The sequence below is a fragment of the Elgaria multicarinata genome, chromosome 10 (assembly GCF_023053635.1).
Source record: "Elgaria multicarinata webbii isolate HBS135686 ecotype San Diego chromosome 10, rElgMul1.1.pri, whole genome shotgun sequence".
In the NCBI taxonomy this organism is placed as follows: domain Eukaryota; kingdom Metazoa; phylum Chordata; class Lepidosauria; order Squamata; family Anguidae; genus Elgaria; species Elgaria multicarinata.
Window position 1 is genome coordinate 89,193,206 of NC_086180.1, and position 23,598 is coordinate 89,216,803.

General features: G+C 40.5%; 1 protein-coding gene across 2 annotated transcripts in view; it reads left to right on the forward strand.

Annotated features, from left to right (window-relative positions):
* TAPT1 (transmembrane anterior posterior transformation 1) overlaps positions 1–22,415 on the forward strand; it is a 66,888-nt gene extending 44,473 nt beyond the window's left edge. For both annotated transcript variants that reach the window (XM_063135411.1, XM_063135412.1), the window contains 11 exons: positions 1,327–1,489; positions 2,443–2,578; positions 4,160–4,257; positions 4,454–4,523; positions 9,124–9,204; positions 13,139–13,248; positions 14,024–14,083; positions 14,925–14,993; positions 17,224–17,300; positions 18,382–18,542; positions 20,354–22,415. In XM_063135411.1, the coding sequence (XP_062991481.1) occupies positions 1,327–1,489; positions 2,443–2,578; positions 4,160–4,257; positions 4,454–4,523; positions 9,124–9,204; positions 13,139–13,248; positions 14,024–14,083; positions 14,925–14,993; positions 17,224–17,300; positions 18,382–18,542; positions 20,354–20,583 (1,255 nt within the window). In that variant the 3' untranslated portion in view covers positions 20,584–22,415. The remainder of the gene's footprint in view (positions 1–1,326; positions 1,490–2,442; positions 2,579–4,159; positions 4,258–4,453; positions 4,524–9,123; positions 9,205–13,138; positions 13,249–14,023; positions 14,084–14,924; positions 14,994–17,223; positions 17,301–18,381; positions 18,543–20,353) is intronic.
* The last annotated feature ends 1,183 nt before the right edge of the window (positions 22,416–23,598 follow it).

A 23,598-nucleotide genomic window follows, 5' to 3' on the forward strand; every position in this document is an offset into this window, starting at 1 on the left:
CTGGGTTGTTTGCTTTCCTTCACCTTTGCCCACTCCCTCCCTGTATCCCAAATGCCTTTGCAGCACTGTACCATTGATATATTGAGTAGCTTTTTTTTAAGCACTCTTGCCCACCGCCTCTATAGCCTGGCGAAACAACCTATGAACAATCACAGTTCTGAGCTTACATGTAATGACAAATCTATGCTCTAGACAACCCAGATCTCACAATCAAGTACAAACCATGGGCTCTCTTTCTGGGTTTTTCCATCGTTAATAAACCATAGTTTGTTAGCATGGCTAGGTTCACACATCACTACAACCCAGATTTCAACTATTCATGGTTTAGCTAAACTATGGGTAGCATTATGTGTGAACCACGTCAGTGTCTGGAATCTACATGTGTAGATACTTTAATTGTGTGCTTTATTTCATGATCTCCCTTTAGAACACTTAACTGCCATAGCTCATTCCCAATAAATCACTTTAAATTTCATTGACTTCTCAAGTGAAAAGATATACAATATGCCATGAACAAAGTTTGTTAAACATCTACTTGCTGATCACATTTTGGATTTTCTGGTTCAGTTCTTAGAATAGAGATTGACCTTGTGAATTCAGAAAGTTTATGGAGATTTTGTGCTTGCAGCAAAACAGTTTGCTTGCTCTCCTCTTGCAAATCACTTTCAATGACCTTTTAATATGACAAATGGAAAATAAATAATCTGAATGGCCCATACTAAAGAGCTAAGTCAATCCTAATTTGACTGGTGGCAAGACCTGCAGTAACATGCAACTTTTGTTCTATATAGCCACAAAGGCTTCCAGAACAACATACTTATGATCTATAAATTTATTAGATTGTAAGCCTATGCGGCAGGGTCTTGCTATTTACTGTGTATAATCTGTACAGCACCATGTACACTGATGGTGCTATATAAATAAATAATAATAATAATAATAAAACAAGGCAGTCCTTGTCCACAGGCTTGCAATCTAAATGAAACTACACAAAAGAAAAAGGGATGGAGGAGGAAGAGGAAAAAACTCAGGTGTCAATTCTAAGAAGTTAAATATTAGTTCTTTTAATGATCTGCTGGAATTGAAACAGTTCAAGAACAGGAGGAGCTGGCTGGTCTCTCAGCAGATCTCACGGGTGGCCCGGCTTCCCATCTCTCCCTTGCGATCTGATTGAATGGCTGTTGCCATGTATCACTGGAGGGACAGAAGGCCCAATGGTGTACGATTTGATGCAAAAGTAGCTTTGTAATCAGTGGCTTGGGGGCTTATGTCAGTCAGCAAATGTATCAAATGTACTGTTTATTTTGTGTGCTTTATATATTTCAGTGATAGGCGTTTGCTGCAGCCTGCTCAGGTGTGTGATATATTCAAAGGAGTTATACTGGTAATCTGCTACTTCATGATGCACTATGTTGATTATTCTATGATGTACCACCTTATAAGAGGGCAGTCTGTCATTAAACTCTACATCATCTATAATATGCTTGAGGTAAGTCAATAGGCATCAGAAGAACTATGGTCAAAGCATGATTTCTTCCTAGACATATCAGAAAACATTGCTGTAAAAGCCTTGATCTCGAATGTCTTTTCTGCCATGTTAAAAGTAAAATTCTGTTTTTCTTAAACAATGACAAGCAATAAATACATTTGTATGTAACTGTTTTAGTTTCTTTTAGAATGTGTAAGTAGCCAAAATTGAAGTCTACTTATTGAAAAACAAAACAACCCTCAAACCAAAAATATGATCCAATGCAGTAATAGATACATTCATAGCTCAATTCCTAGGAGCATTAAAAATATTGTGAAGGGTCATAAAAGGTACTTCAGGTGTGCTCAAGGATTTTAAGATGGCCTGTGGGATTTTGACTTTAATTCGGTGAATAGCAGACCCCATGTCATAAAATAGACTGCTTTTCAAAGTCCTTCAGCAACACAGCTGATTAGCCATTAGTAGTAGCAGAAGAGTTATGCTTCCACTGAAAGTGCAGGAAGGTATACATGAGAGTCATCCTTGTAGTAACCCTGTGAGGTAAATTAGGTTGACAGTGACTGGTCCAAGGTTGAGCATGAAACTGAACTCAGGCCTCCCTAGTTCAAGTATTCTCTTCTATCCAATCTGCCATGCTGGCTCTCTCTCTGTTCAAGAAATGCAACTCCAAAGCTTCCTTGGCCATGCATAACTAGTTCCATGGTCCTTTGGATTAGAGCTGATAATAAACTGCTACTTCTTGAGTCAGGAGTTACAAATCTCTGGAAGCATGTAGTACTATTTAACATGTAGCGCTGTGAGGTCTTATCTATTCAGGACCCAATCGAAGTAGATTCTTTGGATTGCCAAGATGAAACTAGACTACTTGTGAAAAGAATGACAGTTTATTGATAGAAAAATGCAGAATGAAGAAAGCTCACACATCTCTTCACAAATGCTCTCTCTCTCTCTAGGTAGCTGATCGACTGTTTTCATCGTTTGGTCAAGATATCTTGGATGCTCTTTACTGGACAGCTACAGAACCAAAGGAGAGAAAAAGGGCACACATAGGCGTGATTCCCCATTTTTTCATGGCAGTGCTGTATGTCTGTATCCTTTTGTGTCAGAATTGCAATTCTTTTTCATGTTTGCACCTGCTAAAATAATAATAAGAACCCTCACATAGCACCCTCGAACTCATGTGTTTTTTTTAAATAATAATAATAATGCTACAAACCTGGTAAGTGTGCTTGAGATTTTGTGAAATTGTGCCAGTGTATTCCTTCTCATTAACATAAGAAGTAGAACTGTGGATTTAAAAAATAGATTGAAATGCTCTTGTGTGGCAAAATTTGAGATTTGACTGTTCACTTTCACCAGTCTTACAAACCAATCTACACCTGTTGCTGTTTCATAAAATAGTTTATTGGCCCACAGCTCCTTGCACATGTATATTAGTTGTTTGTGACCTTAGAGCAAAAATGAACTTTTTGAAAGCTGAAATCCCCGACTCAGCATAGATGTTGACTTTTCAAGCCTGTACTATATGCGCCCTAATAGGACTTACGAAGCAAGTGTCTGTAAACAAATATTAAAAACTAGTTTCTAATAGCTTCTGTAAACTGTTCTACCCTGTTTCCCCGAAAATAAGACAGTGTCTTATATTAATTTTTGCTCCGAAAGATGCGCTAGGTCTTATTTTCAGGGGATGTCTTATTTTTCCATGAAGAAGAATATGGTACACATTTATTGTTGAACAAAAAAAAAGGTCATATTTTCGGGGGGATGCCTTATATTACAGCGAGAGGCAAAACTGGAAGTAGGTCTTATTTTCGGGGGATGTCTTACTTTCGGGGAAACAGGGTAGTTCAGATTGAAAATGCACTTTAATATCTTCAATTTGAATATTGTCATTGCACCTTATTTCTTTCTAAGGGATAGAAATACGCACATCTTGATAATTGTATGTAAAAATCTTTATGGTTGTAGTCTTTGCTCTGGATGGGTGGGTTCAGGTGCCATGTGTGACACTGCTTTTGAACTGATCAGAAGAAAAAGAAACAAACCCATGAGAGAAGTGTGCTTTTCATGGTTTAAATTTTGTGAACCACCCAGAGAGCTTCGGCTATTGGGCGGTATAAAAATGTAATAAATAAATAAAAGTGTTTTTGGTTTCAGGGAAGGAAGCCTGCATTTTTTCGTTGGATTTTATTTATTTATTTGTAACATTTCTATACTGCTGATTATAATAAAATCTCTCAGTGGTTCACAACACTAGAGTACAATAATAAAATACAATGATAAAACATATCATAAAAACACAGTACTAAAGCATCTCCCAAAACAATAAAAGAGCAGTGCAATGGGACAGCAGAATGGAGTGGCATAGTTGATTTATTTAAGGCCCAGGGAAGGCCTAGATGAACAAGTGTGGTAGTACAGCCTTATTAGTTAATTATTGAATCTTCTCTTGGAAATGATTGGAATCATGTAATGAGCATGGGTGATGTAACTGCATGCTTAAATCAGTAGTTAAGAAAAAAAGTAAGAGTTACAGCATAGTATAGCAGGCTGAAATTTGAAAGTCTGCTTTGATTGTTTTTGGGAGGGGGGAAATCTTAAAATTCCAAAAAATATACAGAGCAGTGATATTTTCTTATAAAAGCCTTTTCCTTAACATACTGACTACAGTTTTGCATGCTATCCTTATAATGGTCCAAGCAACAACACTTAATGTAGCCTTCAACTCCCACAACAAATCACTTCTTACTATCATGATGTCTAACAATGTAAGTGCTGGATAGACGTAACACTTGCCACGCCAGGTTTAATAAAATGTCACCAATATACTCTGACTTTCTGAGACGCCCTTAAGATATGGCAGTACTTCTATTAACTTACATTATCAAACAAAATTAATTGTCTTTTAAATTGACCACTAAAAAAAAATTGAAGTGTAGAAATGCTGTTTTCTTTATATTGCAGTTCGTTGAAATAAAAGGAAGTGTTTTCAAGAAGTTTGAGAAGAACAATCTGTTTCAAATGTCAAACAGTGGTATGTATATTTGTTTGGAGTAGTAATTCAGTACATAGTGCTAATTGGTGCATGTATGAAATCTGTGGGTAGATTTCCTAGAAATACTTGGATTGATTCATAAAGATCTACATAATCAGAATTCATGGTGTTCCTCTTTGGTATGGGCAAGGGACATGGTCTATTCATCCTTGCCTCCTTCCAAATCTTCTTCTTGATTATTATACCACAATATTGGAAGTGTTGATAGAGATGAGTCAGGTTGGAGAAAGCCTTTTTTTCTCTTGAGCAATAGTATCAAAAATTAAACCATAGATTAGATTAGTATCTTAATACTTTATTCAGTAGGACTGTGCATTTGTCCAGGTATTTTAATTGTGAACCATTAAAACAGCAATACTATCACCCCTAAACAGCATCTGGGGTGGGGCCAGGATTGTTCATTTTCCTGGCTACAAGGTCAGAGCCTTGACTATGACACTGGAGTCCTGGCTACGGAGCCAGGACTCCAGTGTCATAATCAAGGCCCTGACCTTGTAGCCAGGAAAATGAACAATCTGCTCCCCGCACCTTCCCCTCATAGCCAGTGCTGAGAGTTCTGTGCTGGCTACCTCTCCATGACTGATAAACAGAGTGCGGAGATGGGGGAAAAGGGGTGTTCCTGGGAGAGGGGTGGGGTCAGGGGCATTGGCTATGGCCACCCCAGCTGATGTTTGCTATGGCCACCCCAGCTTCTTCCTTCCCTCCCACTCTGAAGCACTGCTCCTAAGCAGGAGAAAGCACCCGTCTAGCAGAAATGCAGAGCACCCGGGGAGTGGAAGTGAATATTGCCTCTGGGCCCTAGCTGCCCTGCATTGGTAACTGCAGCTGCCAAGTTCAGAGGCTGCTGACTATTTTCATGGGATTGATGTAAATAATGCTGTACTAATTAACTCACTGTAGGTCAGCCTGCCATCTATTGTTTTCTAGAGAGCTAGAATTTTGTCTGTAATCATGCAAAATGGGGCAGAGACATACCTTATTTTTAATGTGGGAAACCAGAATATTACAATGAACCTAAGTATAAAGACACCTTGTGAGATTGAATCCGGACTTTGGTGGATCCCATTATCCTCATGTTTCACCTGGCAACGAGGATGATCAGGGGGTATGGAAACAAAGCCCTATGAGGAGAGACTGAAAGAACTGGGCATGGTTAACGTGGAGAAGAGAAGACTGAGGGGAGACATGATAGCACTCTTCAGATACTTGAAAGGTTGTCCCACAGAGGAGGGCCAGGATCTCTTTTTGGTCATCCCAGAGTGCAGGACACGGAATAATGGGCTCAAGTTTCAGGAAGCCAGATTCCGGCTGGACATCAGGAAAAACATCCTAACAGAGCAGTAGGCCAGTGGAACCAATTACCTAGGCTTCCCCACCCTAGAGGCCTTCAAGAGGCAGCTGGAATGCCATCTGTCTGGGATGCTTTAAGGGTGGATTCCTGCATTGATCAGGGGGTTGGACTCGATGGCCTTATAGCCCCCTTCCAACTCTACTAATTTAATTGTGTTTTAAATTCATAGCACTGTTAAAAAAAAATTGGCCAGAAGCCAACATCACTGCTGTTATGATGGAACTTTCTCCCTCTCCCTTCTCCAGAGGGTCCCCCTCCAGTTGTGGATGCTGCAGGGAGGAAGGGGTAGCAGCACCCTCCTCTGGTTCCACTGATGGAAGCAATTCCAGCAGTGGAAAACCTTCATTGATTCCACCCACTGAAAATTGGTTGCCATTGTCATATGACAGTTGTGAGGGCCTAGAAGTCCATTCCTGCTTTCTAAAACAAGAGGCTGTGGCTGCAATCCTATGCATACTCTCTGGGATTGACATGGATTTATTTCTGAGTAAACCTACAACCGTTTATCCACCCCCACTGCCCCCAATAAATTACAGCTAGCGATAATGATTAAACCAAGCCAGTTCACAATGTGGTATTGTAGAACATAGCCTTTTTGTGTCAGATGTATGCCCTTCCCCGAGGAACAGTGAAATTGTACATTATTCCAGATGTGTATTGCACAGATGAACGAACAAAGCCAGTTTATTTTCCACATTAGCTTGAATTTGACTAAACCATAGAACAGTTGTGAATCCTTTTCATGTTCATGCCTAAAAAGAGACAAGGCTTTCTAAGTAGTAATGACACACATTTACAGATGGCATCCCTTAATACCTATTTTAAGTACTGGTGGTACAATCAACAGTAATATTTCTTTCAGTGGTGACTCCACTGGAATAGTAAGCAGTTAAATAGTAACTTTTGTGCCCTGTTGTGTTTCTATACCAAGTTGATCAATACCAACAACAGAAACCATTAAAAAGTAAGATACAGATTTTTCTCAAGCTATATGTCCTGAAGAAGCATAGAAATATATGCAGTTGTTTTGAAGTATTTTAGGAAGTTGCTTCCAAAGGCAGGTGGATAACTGTTGAAGGAATGACATGATTATCTCTAGGTTCCTAATGTATTTGAAATAATATACTGTACTTAGAGCAGTGACCAAGGATTGTTCCTAGACAGCAGAAGCAAGGGGGGAAATACTCAGACCTCTTTCATCAGCCAGAGAAAAAAGGTCCATTGGGTGGTTGCACTCCCTCACTTCTCTCCTAGAAAGGAACCATAGCAAGGGGAAGACCAGCCTGGGCCCATCCATCCATCAGGAAAGGAGCAGATGTGCTGAGCTGTCTTTCCCCTGCTCTGCCAGAAGGTATGCTGCTCTAACTACCAGTGACCCTCGGCCTGCAGAGACCAAAACACCAGCAAGGGAAAAGCACCCAACACCAGTTGGATATAAATGCTTGTGTACAGTGCACAACTGTTCAGGCACTGTCAAATTGATGTCCCTCGAGTCTTCTTCCACTGTCCTCCTTCTCTTTTTAGCTTGTCAGCCTGAAGGCAAGGCCTGTGTCTTAAATTTTGATGAATGTGCTTAGATACACAAAGGTTAATAAAAGAAGAAGAAGAAAGAGAACTTTTTATACCCCATTCTAAAGATAATTTGGAACTAATGGAGTTTATTTCAAAGGCTTTTGATCAACTTCTCTTCTGCTCCTTCCAAAGCAACTGAGAAAAACACACACCTTCCTTCATTTGGTTGGAAATGAGGGAGAAGACTTTCTCTGTTTCCACACCCAGACTTTGGAACTACCTAGTCAGGGAGGTGGGTTTTTTGCCCTCTTCTTGTTGGCGTTCCAACGCATTGTTAAAGCATTTGATCATTAGAAGTTGAGACTCTATGGCCAGGGTCCCCGGCCCTATCCTAGCCACTCTGGTGGAGTTAAGATTGTTCTGCCTGATACAAATGTAACCAGTGGAAAATAATGTTGCCATTAATATTTGCATGTAATAGCACTAAATTCTTCCTTTCCTCACATTTCACAGCAGTGAATACTTGAATTTTAGGCAGCATTCACATGTAACACTGAAGCACATTTTAGCGATGTGTGTATGAGCAGAAAGGAGTCTGAGCAAAGGCTGAGGCTTGTGGACTCCCTTCTCCTTCCCCCACATGGCTGGGGGGAAGAATACACTGTCATTGAGTTTCACTTTGCCCCAAAATGCTATAGTTTGCACATGAGTAGATGCAAATATATTGACTGGCAAATATCATGTTTCGATATCATAGAGTGTGATCCCAAAAAAATAAGGTCCACTGTTGCTGATGTGGCCTTCCCTGTTTTGTCCTGCCTAGTCATAATGCATGGCCCAAAGGCTTTGCAGGTATCCCTGATGCTGCCTGATTGAAGGGGTTTACAACTGCTCTGAGTAGCTGTAAAACTTGTTGCCCAAAATCTGGAGGGCACCAGGCGGGGAAGGCTGTTCCAAAGCAACAAAGTGACTTTAAATCTGTAAAAAGTGCTTTACTGCTTCTTCTTTATTCCCCCCCGCACCCCGGGAAAACACCCCAGCCCCATTTTTTACCCCATAGCTTCAAAATTTCTGGAAATTTTACATCTCTAAGCTGAGACATAGGGTTCATCTACACCAAGCAGGATATTACAGTATGAAAGTGGTATATAAAAGGCAGCAGCCACACTACTACTTTTTAGCAATATTGAAGTGCATTGGCAACTGTTGGGGCCCATTGACACAGACCATAGACCACTTTCATAGAATTATATCCTGCTTGGTGTATATGTGTCAAGGCCCCCAACAGTTGTCAGTGCACTTCTGTGGCAGTATAAAGGAGTAGTGTAGATCCTGCAGTGCACGTCAATATCACTATAAAGCAGTAGTGTGGCGCCTGCCTTTTATATACCGCTTTCATCCTAGAATAACCTGCTTGGTGTAGATGAGCCCATAGTTGCTTGCATTCACATGGAGTGGGAAAGGGCTGAGTCACATCAGTGGAGCACTTTGTGAATTTTGTCAGACACCCAAATTAGCACAACAACATTCATTCCCACTTGCTCAGGGTCATCTGGCAGCAATGTAAACCTGATAAAAGTTATTTCTTGTAATGAATTCTTAACACCTTGGTGAAACAACGTGTGTGAAATTATGGAGGCTGTGCAAGTGTATTGCATTCCTAATAGGCCTTCAGTAAAGCAGTTTGTAGAATTAAGGGTTTATTCTTTTTCTTAGATATCAAGGAAAGATTCACCAATTATGTGCTATTACTGATCGTTTGTCTAAGAAATATGGAACAGTTTTCATGGAATCCAGGTAAAGTCGCTTCCAGAAATGAAAAATTGCAATATGTTAGTTTGTATTAACTGCCAGTTGCATATAGATAATTTGGCTGAACCAATTTCGATATAGAAGTAGTTCACTTTATTGATTTTTTTTACTTGCTATCTGTACATTGTCAATGACCCTTATTATTTGAGTTCTCCACAGTACTTAAATTGAATTGTGTTTGGTTTCTGATGTATTAATAATTATTAAAATGCTTTAATTCAGGCTAAAGGGTTGCATAATGAATCCTATATAATTTGACACATTACCAAATTAGGTTCTGTTGTAATTTTCAGTGAAGGACCTGGCAGTGTCACCTACTATCCTGTGAGGTACCCCCACTGTTAGTCAATTAACAACCTGCCACAATGAATTTTACACTTACTTGAAATACATCAAATAAATATAATAATAGCAGACAGAAGACTGTAACCTAAAGTTGCAATGGTTGTGTAGTTCATGCTAAACACTGAGAACCCTTATTTTGCGGCTTCTCTTAGAAAGTAACTGTAAGTAACTAGGCACCTATGAAGTCAAGATCTTAGATATGTAGAGGACATTGGTAGTGCCAGCAGACACGTTCCTGATCCACATTTCATCTATCCGCTAATTTAATATCTAAGCAAAGGTTATGTTCCACAGAGTAGAGAAAACTGCTGTTTACATGCTGTTTCCTTTCAAGGTTGATTTATTCATATTGGCCAAAGTACAGAACCTCCACTTCTCCCTTCTTACAGTGTCAATAGTTCCACAACAGGACATGAATTAGATGTTTAAGAATTGAAAGAGAGAAAGCAACTGGCCTTTTCATCCCCTCACTACTCTTTATCTCTGGAACAGATTGTGCAGGACAGCTTGAGTGGCGGCTGCATTCTTGGGCACTCCCCCTTGCTTCCTTTCCGTCCCCCACCACCATTGGCCAGTGGCATGGGAACCCACGTGACAAGAGACGGAAGAGTCTGTAGCTCAGAAGAGCATTGAGATGGGGAACCTACCATGCATCTGTGCCTCGTTTTTTCTTCTTCCCGTTGTCAGGAGCTGCCTTCTCAGGCCATCTCCTTTCCTGCAGAGGCACAATGAGCCATGCAGCTTTGTCAGACCATTGAGTAAAACAGGCTCCAGTCCTCCTCCTCTGGTCCTAGAGGGAGATACTATGTGGCTTAAAGCTACACTGAAGCATGGACTTTCCATAGCCTTATTTAAAGGAAAGTTGGCCCCTGTTTCAGAAGCCCTGACTCACCCTGACAGTCTTCAGAAAATAGGCATTTGTGGTCTATGCTTTTTCCACTCTTGCTCACAGAAGGCAGCAGGTACTAGGAAAGACAGTCATTCTCCTTGCCCTAGGGGTCATTATGAAGCTTCTCCCGCCTCCAACAGTGGGGGCAGAGCCAGCTCCCTAACGTGTCTCAGACACACTTTGCTGTATCCTGCCAAAGCCAGCCCCTCACAATAATCTTTTTTCTACCACCCTGGAAAGGGGACGGGGAGGAGCAAGTGTCACATCCCTGGGACACTCCTTGTGTGGAGAAATTTTCTCATGGCTACTTCCTCCAGTCAGAAACACCAATCACCCCTCAACTCTTCTATCTCAAACAAAGAGAAGCTTACTTCACATGGGGTCTTCTCAGTTTCATCTATGGGGTCCCATACAGTATTTCGTGTTGGCTCCAAGGTTTCAGGCAGGGAAGAAGGGGAGTGGTCTGGGGATGAAGAGATCTCTCTCACAAGTAGCCTCAAGACAGGCCTATTGCACCAGCACATTTCCCAAAATTGTTTGACCCTTTTTGAGGTTAAAAGACAAGTGCTTCCTTAAGCGTTTCAGACATGTCTTCCACTCTGAAAAGTTTATAACACATAGAACACTTTTGTTTAATGAGGCTTATGCTTGATCTGTGCTGATGTTAAAGCTACTGTTCAAGAAATCCCTATTTATTAAAGATAGTATGGACTCCAATCTTTGGCCTAACATCTTAAGGAGATAGGTTTCAGTTCTCTTGGACATTTTTAGTAGGTGTGGAGATTACACACTTTCTTCTTACCATATCATTTTAAAAAATCATTCTCAATTTTGCCAACTCCCAGTTGTTGAGATCCTTTGTGAAATTTGAATTTGGTATTAGAAGCTCTGCCTTGGTCCCCCTGTGAATACTTGGGAGGAATATCCTTGGAAGTCGTAACTCTTATCTGTTTCTCGTAGCTGTAACATCTGCTCAAAGAGTTTCAGAGCTTGGAGTGCTCTCTGTGGTCTGAGACCATTTTATTTTAAATAGGATTGTCCTCTCACCATAAGAACATAAGAAGAGCCCTGCTGGATCAGGCCAAAGGCTTATCTAGCTCAGCATTCTATTCACACAGTGGCAAAACACTGTAAGAAGCCCACAAATAGGACATTAGTACAAGAGCACCCATCTGCTTGTGTTCCCCAGAACTGGTATAGAGGGGAATACTGCCTCTGGTACTAGAGGAAATATATAGCATTCATGACTAGTAGCCATTGATAGCCTTATCTTCCACAAATCTGTTTAATTCCCTTTTAAAGCCATGCAAGATGGTGGCTATCACTATATCTTGTGTGCTCTCTGAAGCAGTACTTTTATCTCTCCTGGATGTCCCACCATTAAACTTCATGGGATAATTCTGGGTTCTAGTAATATTGAGAGTTGGAGAAAAACTCCTTCCTATCTACTTTCTCCACACCATGCATAATTTTATGCATTTCTATCTTACCTGCCTTTTTATACAGCCCTGGAATTTTTTTCCGCAGCAGCTACACACTAGGGAAACATTTTCATCAAGCTGTCCACCACTATACCAAAACCATTGTTTGTTCTGAAAGTTAGAGCACAGAAGTTGATCCTTTGGTTCTTTTGTCCACACCTTACCACTGCTAGGGAGTAGAAGTGGCGTTTGTTAGATGTCATTTGAGCCTTAAATTTTATATAGATCGCAATAGCTCTCAAAACCAACATGACAAACAACCTGATGGCCCAACAGCCCTACAAAGGCAGGGGTCCACTGCCACACTCTCTTGGTGGCCACTAAAGAATGCATTGCCCTAATCTGTTTCTCCATTTTGTTCTTCATGATATCCTGGCACAGGATACCATCAAGGAGCAGCTATTTCTGCAGCTTTTTGGGAGAGAGCTCCCTTGAAGAGATTTGCAGAGCAGCAACATGGGCCTTAATCCATAACTTTATGAAACTTTATTGACTCCTTGGCCTTTGTCAAGGTTGCCTTTGGTGAAAAGATCCTCCAGAAAATATGAATATTTGGGCAAGGGAGGATTCATATTTTCCCTAGGATGTTCTGGTGTTGAACATCCCCATGTTTAATGACAGTTGAGGGGAGAAAACAAACTTCTGATCCAGTCAAATGTCTGTTCTCATCATAGATAGATGTAATTCCACCTATTCTGTGTAGCTTCGTGAATTCCACTCTTTCCAGTTACGTGTTTATTGTTTGCTGGTTGAACTGGCCATGTTTGCTCCTTCCTCTCCTGTTCATAAGGAATATCCTGGTTGCCTTTTCTTGTCAGCATTTGTTCTTATTTAGACTACTAACCTGCAATTTTAAGGGACAGGTCTTTAGCCTCTCTTCTGGTTCCAGGAAGTGGTGCCCACTCTCAATCTTGAATGGCAGTCTATCTGTGAGAAGTGCAGACATTTCTTACCTTATGTGTACATAATTTTCCTTAGGTAGTGGAAAGACATTGGTGTGGGACAGTGCAGAGCCATTGGTTTCCAGCCAGAAAATAACTGTGCAAGATTGCCATTTTTGTCTTAGTGATTCAGTATTTATAACATGTAGACCTTTATAACTTCAGCTTTTGACAGTACATACTTATATTTTTCTGACATCGGTTTTTTTTGTGTGTGTGTGCTTCATATCAAATTTGTACATATAACTCTTCTCCCTTTGCAGACCATCTTTGGGTATTGTTTCCAGATGTTTGTATGGTGATTGCATCAGAAGTTGCAGTAGACATTGTAAAACATGCTTTTATAACAAAATTCAATGATATCACGGCTGATGTAAGTATACAGTTCAATTGCTAAACATTAAAATTTGAAATTTATTGGGCCTGATCTTTATTTATTATTTATTTATTATAGCAATTGTATCCCATTCTTTAGTCAAAAGGGCTCTCAAGGCGGTTTACAAAAAATATTGCTTAAGACAGTCCCTGCCCACAGGCTTACAAGCTAAAAAAGATGACATAAGCAAATTTAGGCACTAAATTCTTAGTTGCAGAGTTCAGCTGGTCCTGGACACAGTGGAAGGGCTTCTTCTTCTTCTCCCTCTCCCTCTAATAGCCTCAGACAGATCCAGACACGATGGAAGGATGCCTGGCTGCTGCTTCCTTTCCCTCTGATGGCCTCAGCAAGGACAGTTGGTAGCAGGAGGGAAGGGGCTCTTTGTGTTGGTGCAGGGTATCAGCCTGTTAGATGGAATGGGAGACCTTTTCATGCCTCCTATATCCTCATTCAGTCCTTTCCTCTTGTCTTAATGTACAGATAGACAAGGAGACAGAGGAAAACAGCTCCTTATCGGGATCTGTGAATAGATCATTTCCTGAATGTAATGTAGAAAAGCCCCACCGTCTTTGAACCACTTCAATATTATTCACCGACAGCAAGGATACAAATGAAGCAGAGTATATTTTTCCTGTCTCGTAAGAATCCGTTTAAAAATGAGTGTTTGAGCAAGTCTTAACTTTATTTTTATAGTTTATACCAATAATCTTGTTGCAGATATTAACTTTGGTAATAATTTAGGAAGGGACTCTATGTGTTGCTCTGTTCTCAGGTCTACAGTGAATACAGAGCCAGCCTTGCATTTGACCTTGTTAGCAGTCGACAGAAAAACGTAAGTGGTAGAATGAAAAGGTAGTAACAGATGCCCCTGCCTTTATTCTAGAAAACGGAAGCCAACAGTTAACAAGAAAATAGTTCATTTTCAGTGTTTGGGAGATGCTTAATTTGCTATTTTACATAGAGGATTAAAAGAATGTATTCAAGTTTAATAAACTTCAATTGAAATTTAATTTTACATTAAAAGCAGTTTTTTTAAAAAAATGTAGTTAATCTGCAGCAATCAAACTAAATCTCCCCCAGTATTGGCATCCTTGTGCTGTGCTCATTACTTTTGCAGCATAGATCTGTGAAGAATCACAGTCAAAGAGAAGTCACTAGTATATAACTTTGTGTGAAGTTGAGCACACTTTCATAATTTATGTAAAAACATCCCATCTCCCATGAGAACATAATCTGCTGCCTAATATTCCTTCAGGGTTCTTGGAAGTGCTCTCTCCCGTTCTTTCACTATGGCTATGTTCATTACAATAAACTTTGAATAAATTAATATATGAATAGCTATCCTAGTTTTAAAGGCTTACTTTGTAGATGTTATTTTCCATGCTTTCCTTTATTTTTATGAATTTCAAGACCTTGCATTAGATAATCTAGCAGTAGTATCCAAGCTGACTTGACCTTCCTTTATAGGTAGTGAATTTAAGTTGCATTAATTTTAATAGGATTAACACACAAACATTATATATTTTGTTAGTTTGAGGATAGTTTCACCAATTAAAAATATGCTTAGAGAAGGTTGATACCATCTAAAATGTGTGACCAATCTCATGGGACTTTATTCTGTTTATTTTCTACTACTTTATTTTAAAAACTCAGGTTCAGTTCTTTTCCCTCAGGCATACACGGATTACAGCGACTCTGTTTCCAGGAGAATGGGTTTTATTCCTCTCCCGTTGGCTGTTTTAGTAAGTAATATATTGCTTGTCGTACACCCCTCAGTAGCTAGTGAAATTTTTATCAAACTATGAAATATTAACTATTTTCCTGAACCATATATCTGAAGGGGGAAATTAAATGATATAGATACAGATCATACACTCAATCAAAGTACTATGATATAATACGTGGTAGGGGTGTGCACGGACCCCCCGCTCCGCCCCGCGGGCCGCTCCGCCCAGCTCCGCCCATACTCTGCTCCTCTTCGCCGCGGAACTCCGGCTCCGAATAGGAGCTCCACAGTGGAGGGGAGTGGTGCCAGGTAAGGCCGGGAGAGGAGAGCGGGGGGGTATCGGGCCCTGCCGCCGTCGCCGTCCATGCGGCGACGGCAGCAGAGCCCGGTAAGGGACCAAGGGGGAGGAGGGCCTTACCTGCCTCCGTCCGCGATCCGTTGGCTTCTTCAATTGAGCCCGTGGTTCAACCAGGAAGTCTGGGCCACAAGTGCGGCGATGGCAGCAGAGCCCAGTAAGGGACCAAGGGGAAGGGGGGCCTTACCTGCCTCCGTCCGCGGTCTGTCGGCTTCTTCAATTGAGCCTGCGGTTCAGCCAGGAAGTCTGGGCCGCAAGTGCGGCCTAGACCTCCTGGTTGAACCGCGGGCTCAATTGAAAAAGCCGAGGGACCGCGGACGGAGGCAGGTAAGGGAGAGGAGGGGGGGTTACCGGGCCCTGCCGCTGTCGCCGCATGGGCAACAGCGACAGCGGCAGGGCCTGGTAAACCCCACTTACCTTTCCGGCGGAGCTCCGGATCGAGGCGAAGGATCCGCGTTCACCTCGATCCTCTTCGCCTCCGCCCCGCTTCTAATTCGCCGGTCCGATTAGAAGCGGAGCACATCCCTAATACGTGGGTTAAAAATGACATGTACTCTCTTATTTAGCTAGCTTTATAAATTAAAATGTAGCATTGATTTGTGAAGCTGTTGAACATGGGTTTCGTTTTAATCTCAGATAAAGCTGCCTATCTTAGTCTTGTATGGTCAAAAAAATGGGAATATTCCATAAGCTTTTCATGGGAACAGTGGAAAGCAGTAAAGTATTTGTGGTGCTTATGTGGAACACAGGTAATATGACCTTGATGCAGAGAAGGGCACAAAGAGACATAACCCTTTTTACGTAAGCAGTAGCTGCCTTCTCCTGTTCCATGATAAGCTGGTTTTAAAGTTCTTGCTTTAATTTTAAAAAAGGTAGTATGCAACTTGGCAAAAGAGGAGCTGCTGTGGGTGGTAGTGGTGGAGGAAATAAGAATAGTGTGCATGAACTCATGGATGTGGAAATAGCCATTTCCCCCCAGTGTAGATGGTTTAAATGTGCTTAAGAGACTGTATGCTCCCTCCTCCACTAGTCCCTAACTTGTCTTGCATGCAAATTCCCCCCACTTTGCTCCTGCCTGTCTTTGGCCGTTACCTTAGCCGTAGCTTAATCAGAATAAACCAGAACGTGCCAACCAGCTTCACAAGCTGCAACCCTGGATCAGTAGTTAAAGTTATTTATTTATTTATTTATTTATTACATTTTTATACTGCCCAATAGTCGAAGCTCTCTGGGCGGTTCACAAAAATTAAAACCATGAAGAACATAATAAAACAGCCAATAATCTAAAAACATAAATACAAAATACAATATAAAAAGCACAACCAGGATAAAACCACACATCAGAAATTGATATAGGATTAAAATACAGAATTAAAACCACGAAGTTTAAATTTAAGTTAAATTAGGTGTTAAAATACTGAGAAAATAAAAAAGGTCTTCAGCTGGCGACGGAAAGAGGACAGTGTAGGCGCCAGGCGAACCTCTCTGGGGAGCTCGTTCCACAGCCGGGGTGCCACAGCAGAGAAAGCCCTCCTCCTAGTAGCCACCTGCCTCACTTCCTTTGGCAGGGGCTCGTGGAGAAGGACCCCTGTGGATGACATGGGAGGAGCATTTTTATCTGAAAAAGGAGGGGTTGGGGTTGTAGCGCCACAGCCCACTTTTAAAAATGTTTAAGAATAACGTCATTTACGGAATAACTCCGTATATCATACGTCTGCCAGTGGTGATGCAAGATTTGTTGAAAATAATTACTTCGTATTACAAATTATTTTAAATAATTAGTACAGATATTGTCATTTTTGCTGCATGCTAGTTCTCACTCCCTTTTTGTAAACTTCTTGTCTCTGTTACAATATGCTCTTGTTGTTTTAACACATATTTCCCTCTCCAGCTCATCAGAGTTGTTACAAGTTCAGTAAAAGTACAAGGAGTCTTGGCTTATGTCTGTGTTGTCCTCTTCTATTGCGGGTAAGTGCAAATCAAACTATTTGTGAAAAGTTTGCCGTCATTTAGGAAGTTTGAAACATTTACATGCTAAATGCAATACAGAAGAATAAAGTCATGATTTCGGCACGTTTACGCTTTGTGCTTAACTAACAGACAAGCGCAGCAGGGCAAGCAACAGAGCTCATGTGCATCTTAACAGCCCTGGCAGCAGAAAGGGGAGCACACAAGGGGCAAAGTGCATCTCTGGGTTGGGGTGATGATCATGGCAAGCTTTATTCGATTTCTGAAAGCAAAATAACAATGTATTTCACGTTATTGCTTCCATCCTAAACATATCTTCGATGAATTAAGTCTTATTATTTTGAATAAACTTTCAAATAACCATGCTTAGGATTGTTGTTTTATTTATGATTTATGGGTGTAGACAGTTTATGATTCAGTTATAATTTCCAGGTGCTGGCAATAACATTTATCTGACTAGTGCAACTGGGCAATGTGCAGATGTCCAGATGTTTTTGCTTACAGCTCCCCTCCCCACTGGCTATACTGGTCAGGGCTGATGAAAATCCCCCCAAATCAGGCAGTGGCACCTCCCTTTGCAGAGCTCTTCTGTCCTGGTAGTTTGGCCGTGGCCCTCTGGACATCACTGTAGAGCAAGTCATTCATTATCAGTGGTAACTCATGTGACAATTGGATATCTATTGTATGTGTTTATATACTGTCTTTTAAGCCTTTTTTCACAATGAGTTAAATTACAATAAAACCAGCATAGTAGGCTCTTACAAATAGACCTTTTGAACCATCTTTTCTAAGTTTGGGAAATCCAGTAAAGGCAGCTCTTGTTGTTCAGCACATGGAATCATAGAATCATAGAATAGTAGAGTTGGAAGGGTCCTATAAGGCCATCCAGTCCAACCCACCGCTCCGTGCAGGAATCCACCTTCAATTATACCTGACAGATGGCTGTCCAGCTGCCTCTTGAAGGCCTCTAGTGTGGGAGAGGCTACGGCCTCCCTAGGTAACTGGTTCCATTAATGTACTGCTCTAACAGTCAGGAAGTTTTTCCTGATGGAATCCAATCATACATATTTCTGTTTTTTAGGTTAATATCACTCAAAGTACTTAACAGCATTGTGCTTTTGGGAAAGTCATGCCAGTATGTCAAAGAAGCAAACATGGAAGAGAAGTTGTTCAACCCTCCTCCTGCCAGCACCCCGGGCAAACCTCTCAGTAAACCACAAAGCAAGTACAAGGCCACTCAAGGTCAGTGGAACCTTTTCGCTTCCATCCCATTTCGCTGAAACTCTTGAATGTATTTTATAATTAATTTATATGAAATATTTATTCTTACATATTTTACAAGAACATTTTCATTGATCCTAAAAAGAGTGTGAGGGATCCTAAGGAGCCAGGCATTAGGAAAATGTGACGTAATTTTATCCGTTACTACTTTAGTATATAGCCATATTAATTCAGTGGTCTACAACTTCTTGATACTGCTTGTACATCTAGGTTCTGATGGAGAATCCCAGATCTGGATATTTCTGTTGACTTAAAATAACTTAGAAAAACCTGATTAGGGAAGCCTAGAAAGCACCACCGAAATTTTAATCATATGCCAAAAATGAGTCATTCTGTTACCCTGCTTGTGTTTAGGATATCTTTGTGCAACAGTGCTTAATAATCCACCCTTATATTTAAGCATTACTTGAGGAGCCATAGCTGGTTAAGAACTGTGTGTAGGTGAAGAAGCAGCCTGGCAGAAGAGGGCCAGAGCAGAGCGCTCAATCCCTCCTCTGTACTCAGCATAGAAAGCAAGCAGGCTGCTAAAAGAGGGGAGCCTCCCCACCCCGCTTCTCTGCCCCCCGCTTCTCTGCGCTTCAAGGCAGCTTGTTCATTCCACCTCCTGCCAGCCCCCAGCAAGCATTTGTGGGCTTGTGTACAAAACTGTAACAATAGCAACTTCTGGCATAACTGAGCTTGCGTATTTATTAGTGTTGGCAGAAAGGGTCTGTATGAAGATTTTATAATCTAAATGAGAAGGTATGAAAATGCTTACATTTTATCAGCCTCAGTATGTAAGACTACTGTCAACAAAACAGAGAAATGGTGTGGCAAGATTTTTGCTATCTAAAATTTACTGAGTTGCCTTCTACACCTGTTCACTTTGAACATATTTTAACTTGCAAACCTTGCAGTACAATGACAAGCACATTTCTGCAATAAACTCCATACCAGACACCATAATATTTTTTCCTTACTATTCTAAATAGTAGTAACCTCCAAGTTAGATTACTGCAATGCACTCTACGTAGGGCTGCCTTTGAAGACAGTTCGGAAGCTGCAGCTCGTGCAAAATGCAGCAGCCAGATTGATTTCGGGAACCAGAAAGTTCGATCACATAACACCTGCTCTGGTCCGCTTGCACCGGCTGCCTGGATGTTTCCAAGCCCAATTCAAGGTGCTGGTTTTGACCTATAAAGCCTTACATGGCTTGGGACCACAATACCTGATGGAACGCCTCTCCCGACATGAATATACCCGGTCACTATGTTCAACATCTAAGGTCCTCCTCCGGAGTGTGGCAACGAGGGACAGGGCCTTTTCAGTGGTGGCCCCAGACTATGGAACAATCTCCCTGACAAGGCTCGCCTGGCGCCAATGCTGCTATCTTTCCGGCGCCATGTTAAGACTTTCCTCTTTGCCCAGGCATATGATGGCACGTCTTAATCACCCACATGTTTAGTTTTTTTAAACAGTTTTTAATGCTTTATGTGTGTATGTTCTGTGTTTTAGAATTTTAAATTTTGTATACTCGTTTTTATCTTAATTTTAGAATTTCTGTGAACCACCCAGAGAGCCCTGGCTATGGGGGCGGTATATAAGTGTAATAAATAAATAAATAAATAAATGCATTTCTATGGAAGTATTGTATTTCTATAGAAATGTTGTATTTTTACAGTCCTATATGTGTTTCTTTGGAAGTAAACCCCACTAAGGACAATGAAGGTAACTCCTAAGTGACAGATCATAGACTTGCAACCTTAATCTTCTAATTTCTGATTTCCATGCAGGAATTTCTACAGATGAAAACGTGTCTTCTTCTGTGACCACTCAACCTGTGCACCAGAAAGAGAATGCAGCACCGCTGCTTGTGACAAGCAACTCCGATCAGTTCCTGACAACTCCTGATGGAGATGAGAAAGATATAACCCAGGACAATTCAGAGTCAAAACACAAATCCACAAAGAAAGATTTGTTGGAGATAGACAGGTTTACAATTTGTGGAAACAGAATTGACTAGACTTTTGTAAATAGATGTGCTTAGGATACTGAGCTGTTGGGACTGCAAATGCTATCAAGATGGACAGATGCCAAAAAGGCACTTAAATATTTATTTAAAAACTTAAATTATTAATGGCAAATCTATTACTGTGGGTAACTTGGCTTGATAAACTGGACAAGCTTCAGATCTTTAACTTGGATATTTTGGAAACTGTGGTGAGTTATGAGAGAGATCTACAGCTTGGCAGAGTTACAGCATCACTTTCCTGGAAATAACGTGAAACATATTTAAATCCATTTTTGCTCTATGAATCCATGCTTCCAGAACATACCACTTTTTTTTTTGTCAAACTCACCTCAATAGAAGGATAACTTTAAAAATGTATTTGCATCTTTAAGAAGAAGCATATCTTTCCACTCACTTTCATAAGCAGCTGCAATTTTTTTAAAAAAAAAAATCTTCACCTGCCAAAAGCCTTTTTCAAACTTTCAGTAGAATAAATAATCAAGATATTCTTGCCACAAGAAGATTGCTCAAGATGTATATCAGCTAATCCAAATAAATGATCCTTAGAAATTTACTACATAATATTTTCATCTAAATGTTAAGCCAGTAATCAGAAATTGATCACAAAAATGGAATATTGTAATGCGTGTGGTAACTGGGCAGGAACAGTTTTTTTCTCTCGTTCTATACAATTTGCACTCGATTTTAAACATGAAAAGCTTGCATTTATAAATGTAAAGGTGTACAGACTTGTGGGAGGAAGGGTGAAATCAGTTTGTGAGGTTGCACTTTGGCACTTAAAGATGTTCTGTTGCAGATATGAGCTTTGCATTCAAATAGACAGAATAAGGTCCTTGCATTGTATGTGTCAATCAGCTAAAAGACAATTTCTTTGATATGACTGGAGAAGCTGTACATGGCCAAAATTTGAGAGAGGGCTTGAAATAGATGTGGGATTTTAAACACACTTTAAGTAGAGTAAGGGTGGAACTCTGTGCATGTTTAGACAGGAAAATTCCTACAATTTCCAGAATGCCCGGCCAGTCAGAATAGCTGACTGGAGATATGCTTGGAGTTGTAGGACTTTTTTCTGTCTTAAACATACATAGGGTTATACCATGAAGTGCTTGGGTTTTGAAATACAAAGCAGTTTTTACTTGGGGTGCATAGGAAACTATTTAAGAGGAGCTCAAAAAGTGTTGAAAAAGGAATTTTAGATCAACTTGATTTTAGATCAACATCATGAGAGAGCATGCTGCATTCGGGCTGCTCTGTGGCTCTCTGATAATAATGCCCCCTAATGAACACAAAATGCAAAATGTCTATTTTAAACGTGATTTGGGGGGAGCTGAATTTTGTGTGTGTGTTTATTCCCCTGAAGTTGCAGATACTATTACTGAGATAAAATCAGTGTAAAGAGATGATATTCTCATGAGCAAGCAGGCTTCTAAGATACGCTAAAAAGTGACAATTTATAGCTTGGTGTTTTCTGATCTGAACCCCTTTTCTCATTTTAATTTGAGAACTAGCCAAAGTCAGAAATGGGATTATGATCTTCAAAAGTAAGTTTGAAAAATACAAAAATGTTTATTTCAGATACATGTTCATTTGGACATATTTTATTCATTAATTCAGAATATTTGTAAATTTGTTGTAATTTAATTTTTATTTAATTGTTGCTCAAAGGAAGCTTGGAATGATTTTTCTTGTAAAATTATATTCAGTATGAATTTTATAAGTGCATCTTGTGTGATACAATAAAAATTCAATTTTGTAAATTTTGTTTAAAAAAAAAAACTTTCAAGGCTCTGCCTCTCTTGCTGGAATAAAAGTGAATACTGCTATGTGGAACTAATTCTTAAGCACTGGGGTCCAAATCACCTAGTATGCAAGTGTAAGACACTTCTGTGTACATGTGGAAGGAGGGGCGATAGATACTTCAGCATCAGCTCCTCGTGTCCGATGGTGCCACTCCAGAGGGCCCTCTCACCTGAAAGTGGCGGGGGGGGGGGCTATGTGGTAGTTTGAATTGTGGCCAAGACCTTTTTAGTGAAAGTAGCATTATCTTGCTAAAACTCTGTAAAAACCAGCCTACATTATGAGCATTATATGATGTTTTCGTATTAATCACTAGAGAATTTCTTTCCTGCTAAAAGGCAAAAAAAATAAAAAATCAGAAGGTGATGGGAATTTACTATAAAATTGAACATAATTTATATGGAAAAAACCAAATCTACACTTTAAAAAACACCTCCCTTTAGAGTATGGATTTTCTGATTCTTTGTGACTCTACTTCAGTCCTGAGTGTTGAAACGCAATAAAAGTTACTACTCCCTTAGCTCCTACTACCATTCTGGAACCTGTCCAAAGTGACTTACCAGGCCAATACAATTTCTTATAAACAACCAGAAAGTACCAAACATCAAATAATAAAGATAGACACATCCACCATTAACATTCAGTGCAGGAAGGGCAGGTTAATATTTGAACTTTTCCATACTAAATCACCTCAACAAAGGCATGTCTGCTTCTGAGGAAATAAATACTGAACATGAGCGGTTTCACTGATGTGGCTGAAACAAGCCAAAGCACAGGTCCATTTTCACAAGAGGACTCAGGGCGTTGTGTGACAATAACATTGCCTTGAACATGGTGCGACAGCTAGTAGGCAGCCACTGCAGTTTCTTTCACACAGGTTTTATGGGATCATAGCTGGGTGCCCCAGTGAGCACCCTGCTGCTGCATTCTGTACAGACTGCAGCTTCTGAAACAGCCACAAGGGCAGCTTCACAGAGCAGAGTGCATTACTAACCATGATGTCACACAGTGTATGTATGGATCACTGTGGCTAGGCTGTCCCTATCCAGGAATGGGTGTAGTTGGTGCACCAACCAAAGTTGGTAACAGGAGCTCTGGGCCACTGAGGACATCTGGGTCTCTAGTGATAGAGATGGATCCAGGAGCACCCCCAAATTACTTACATCCTCATTCAGAGGGTGTGCAAACCCATCCAGGACAGACAAACAT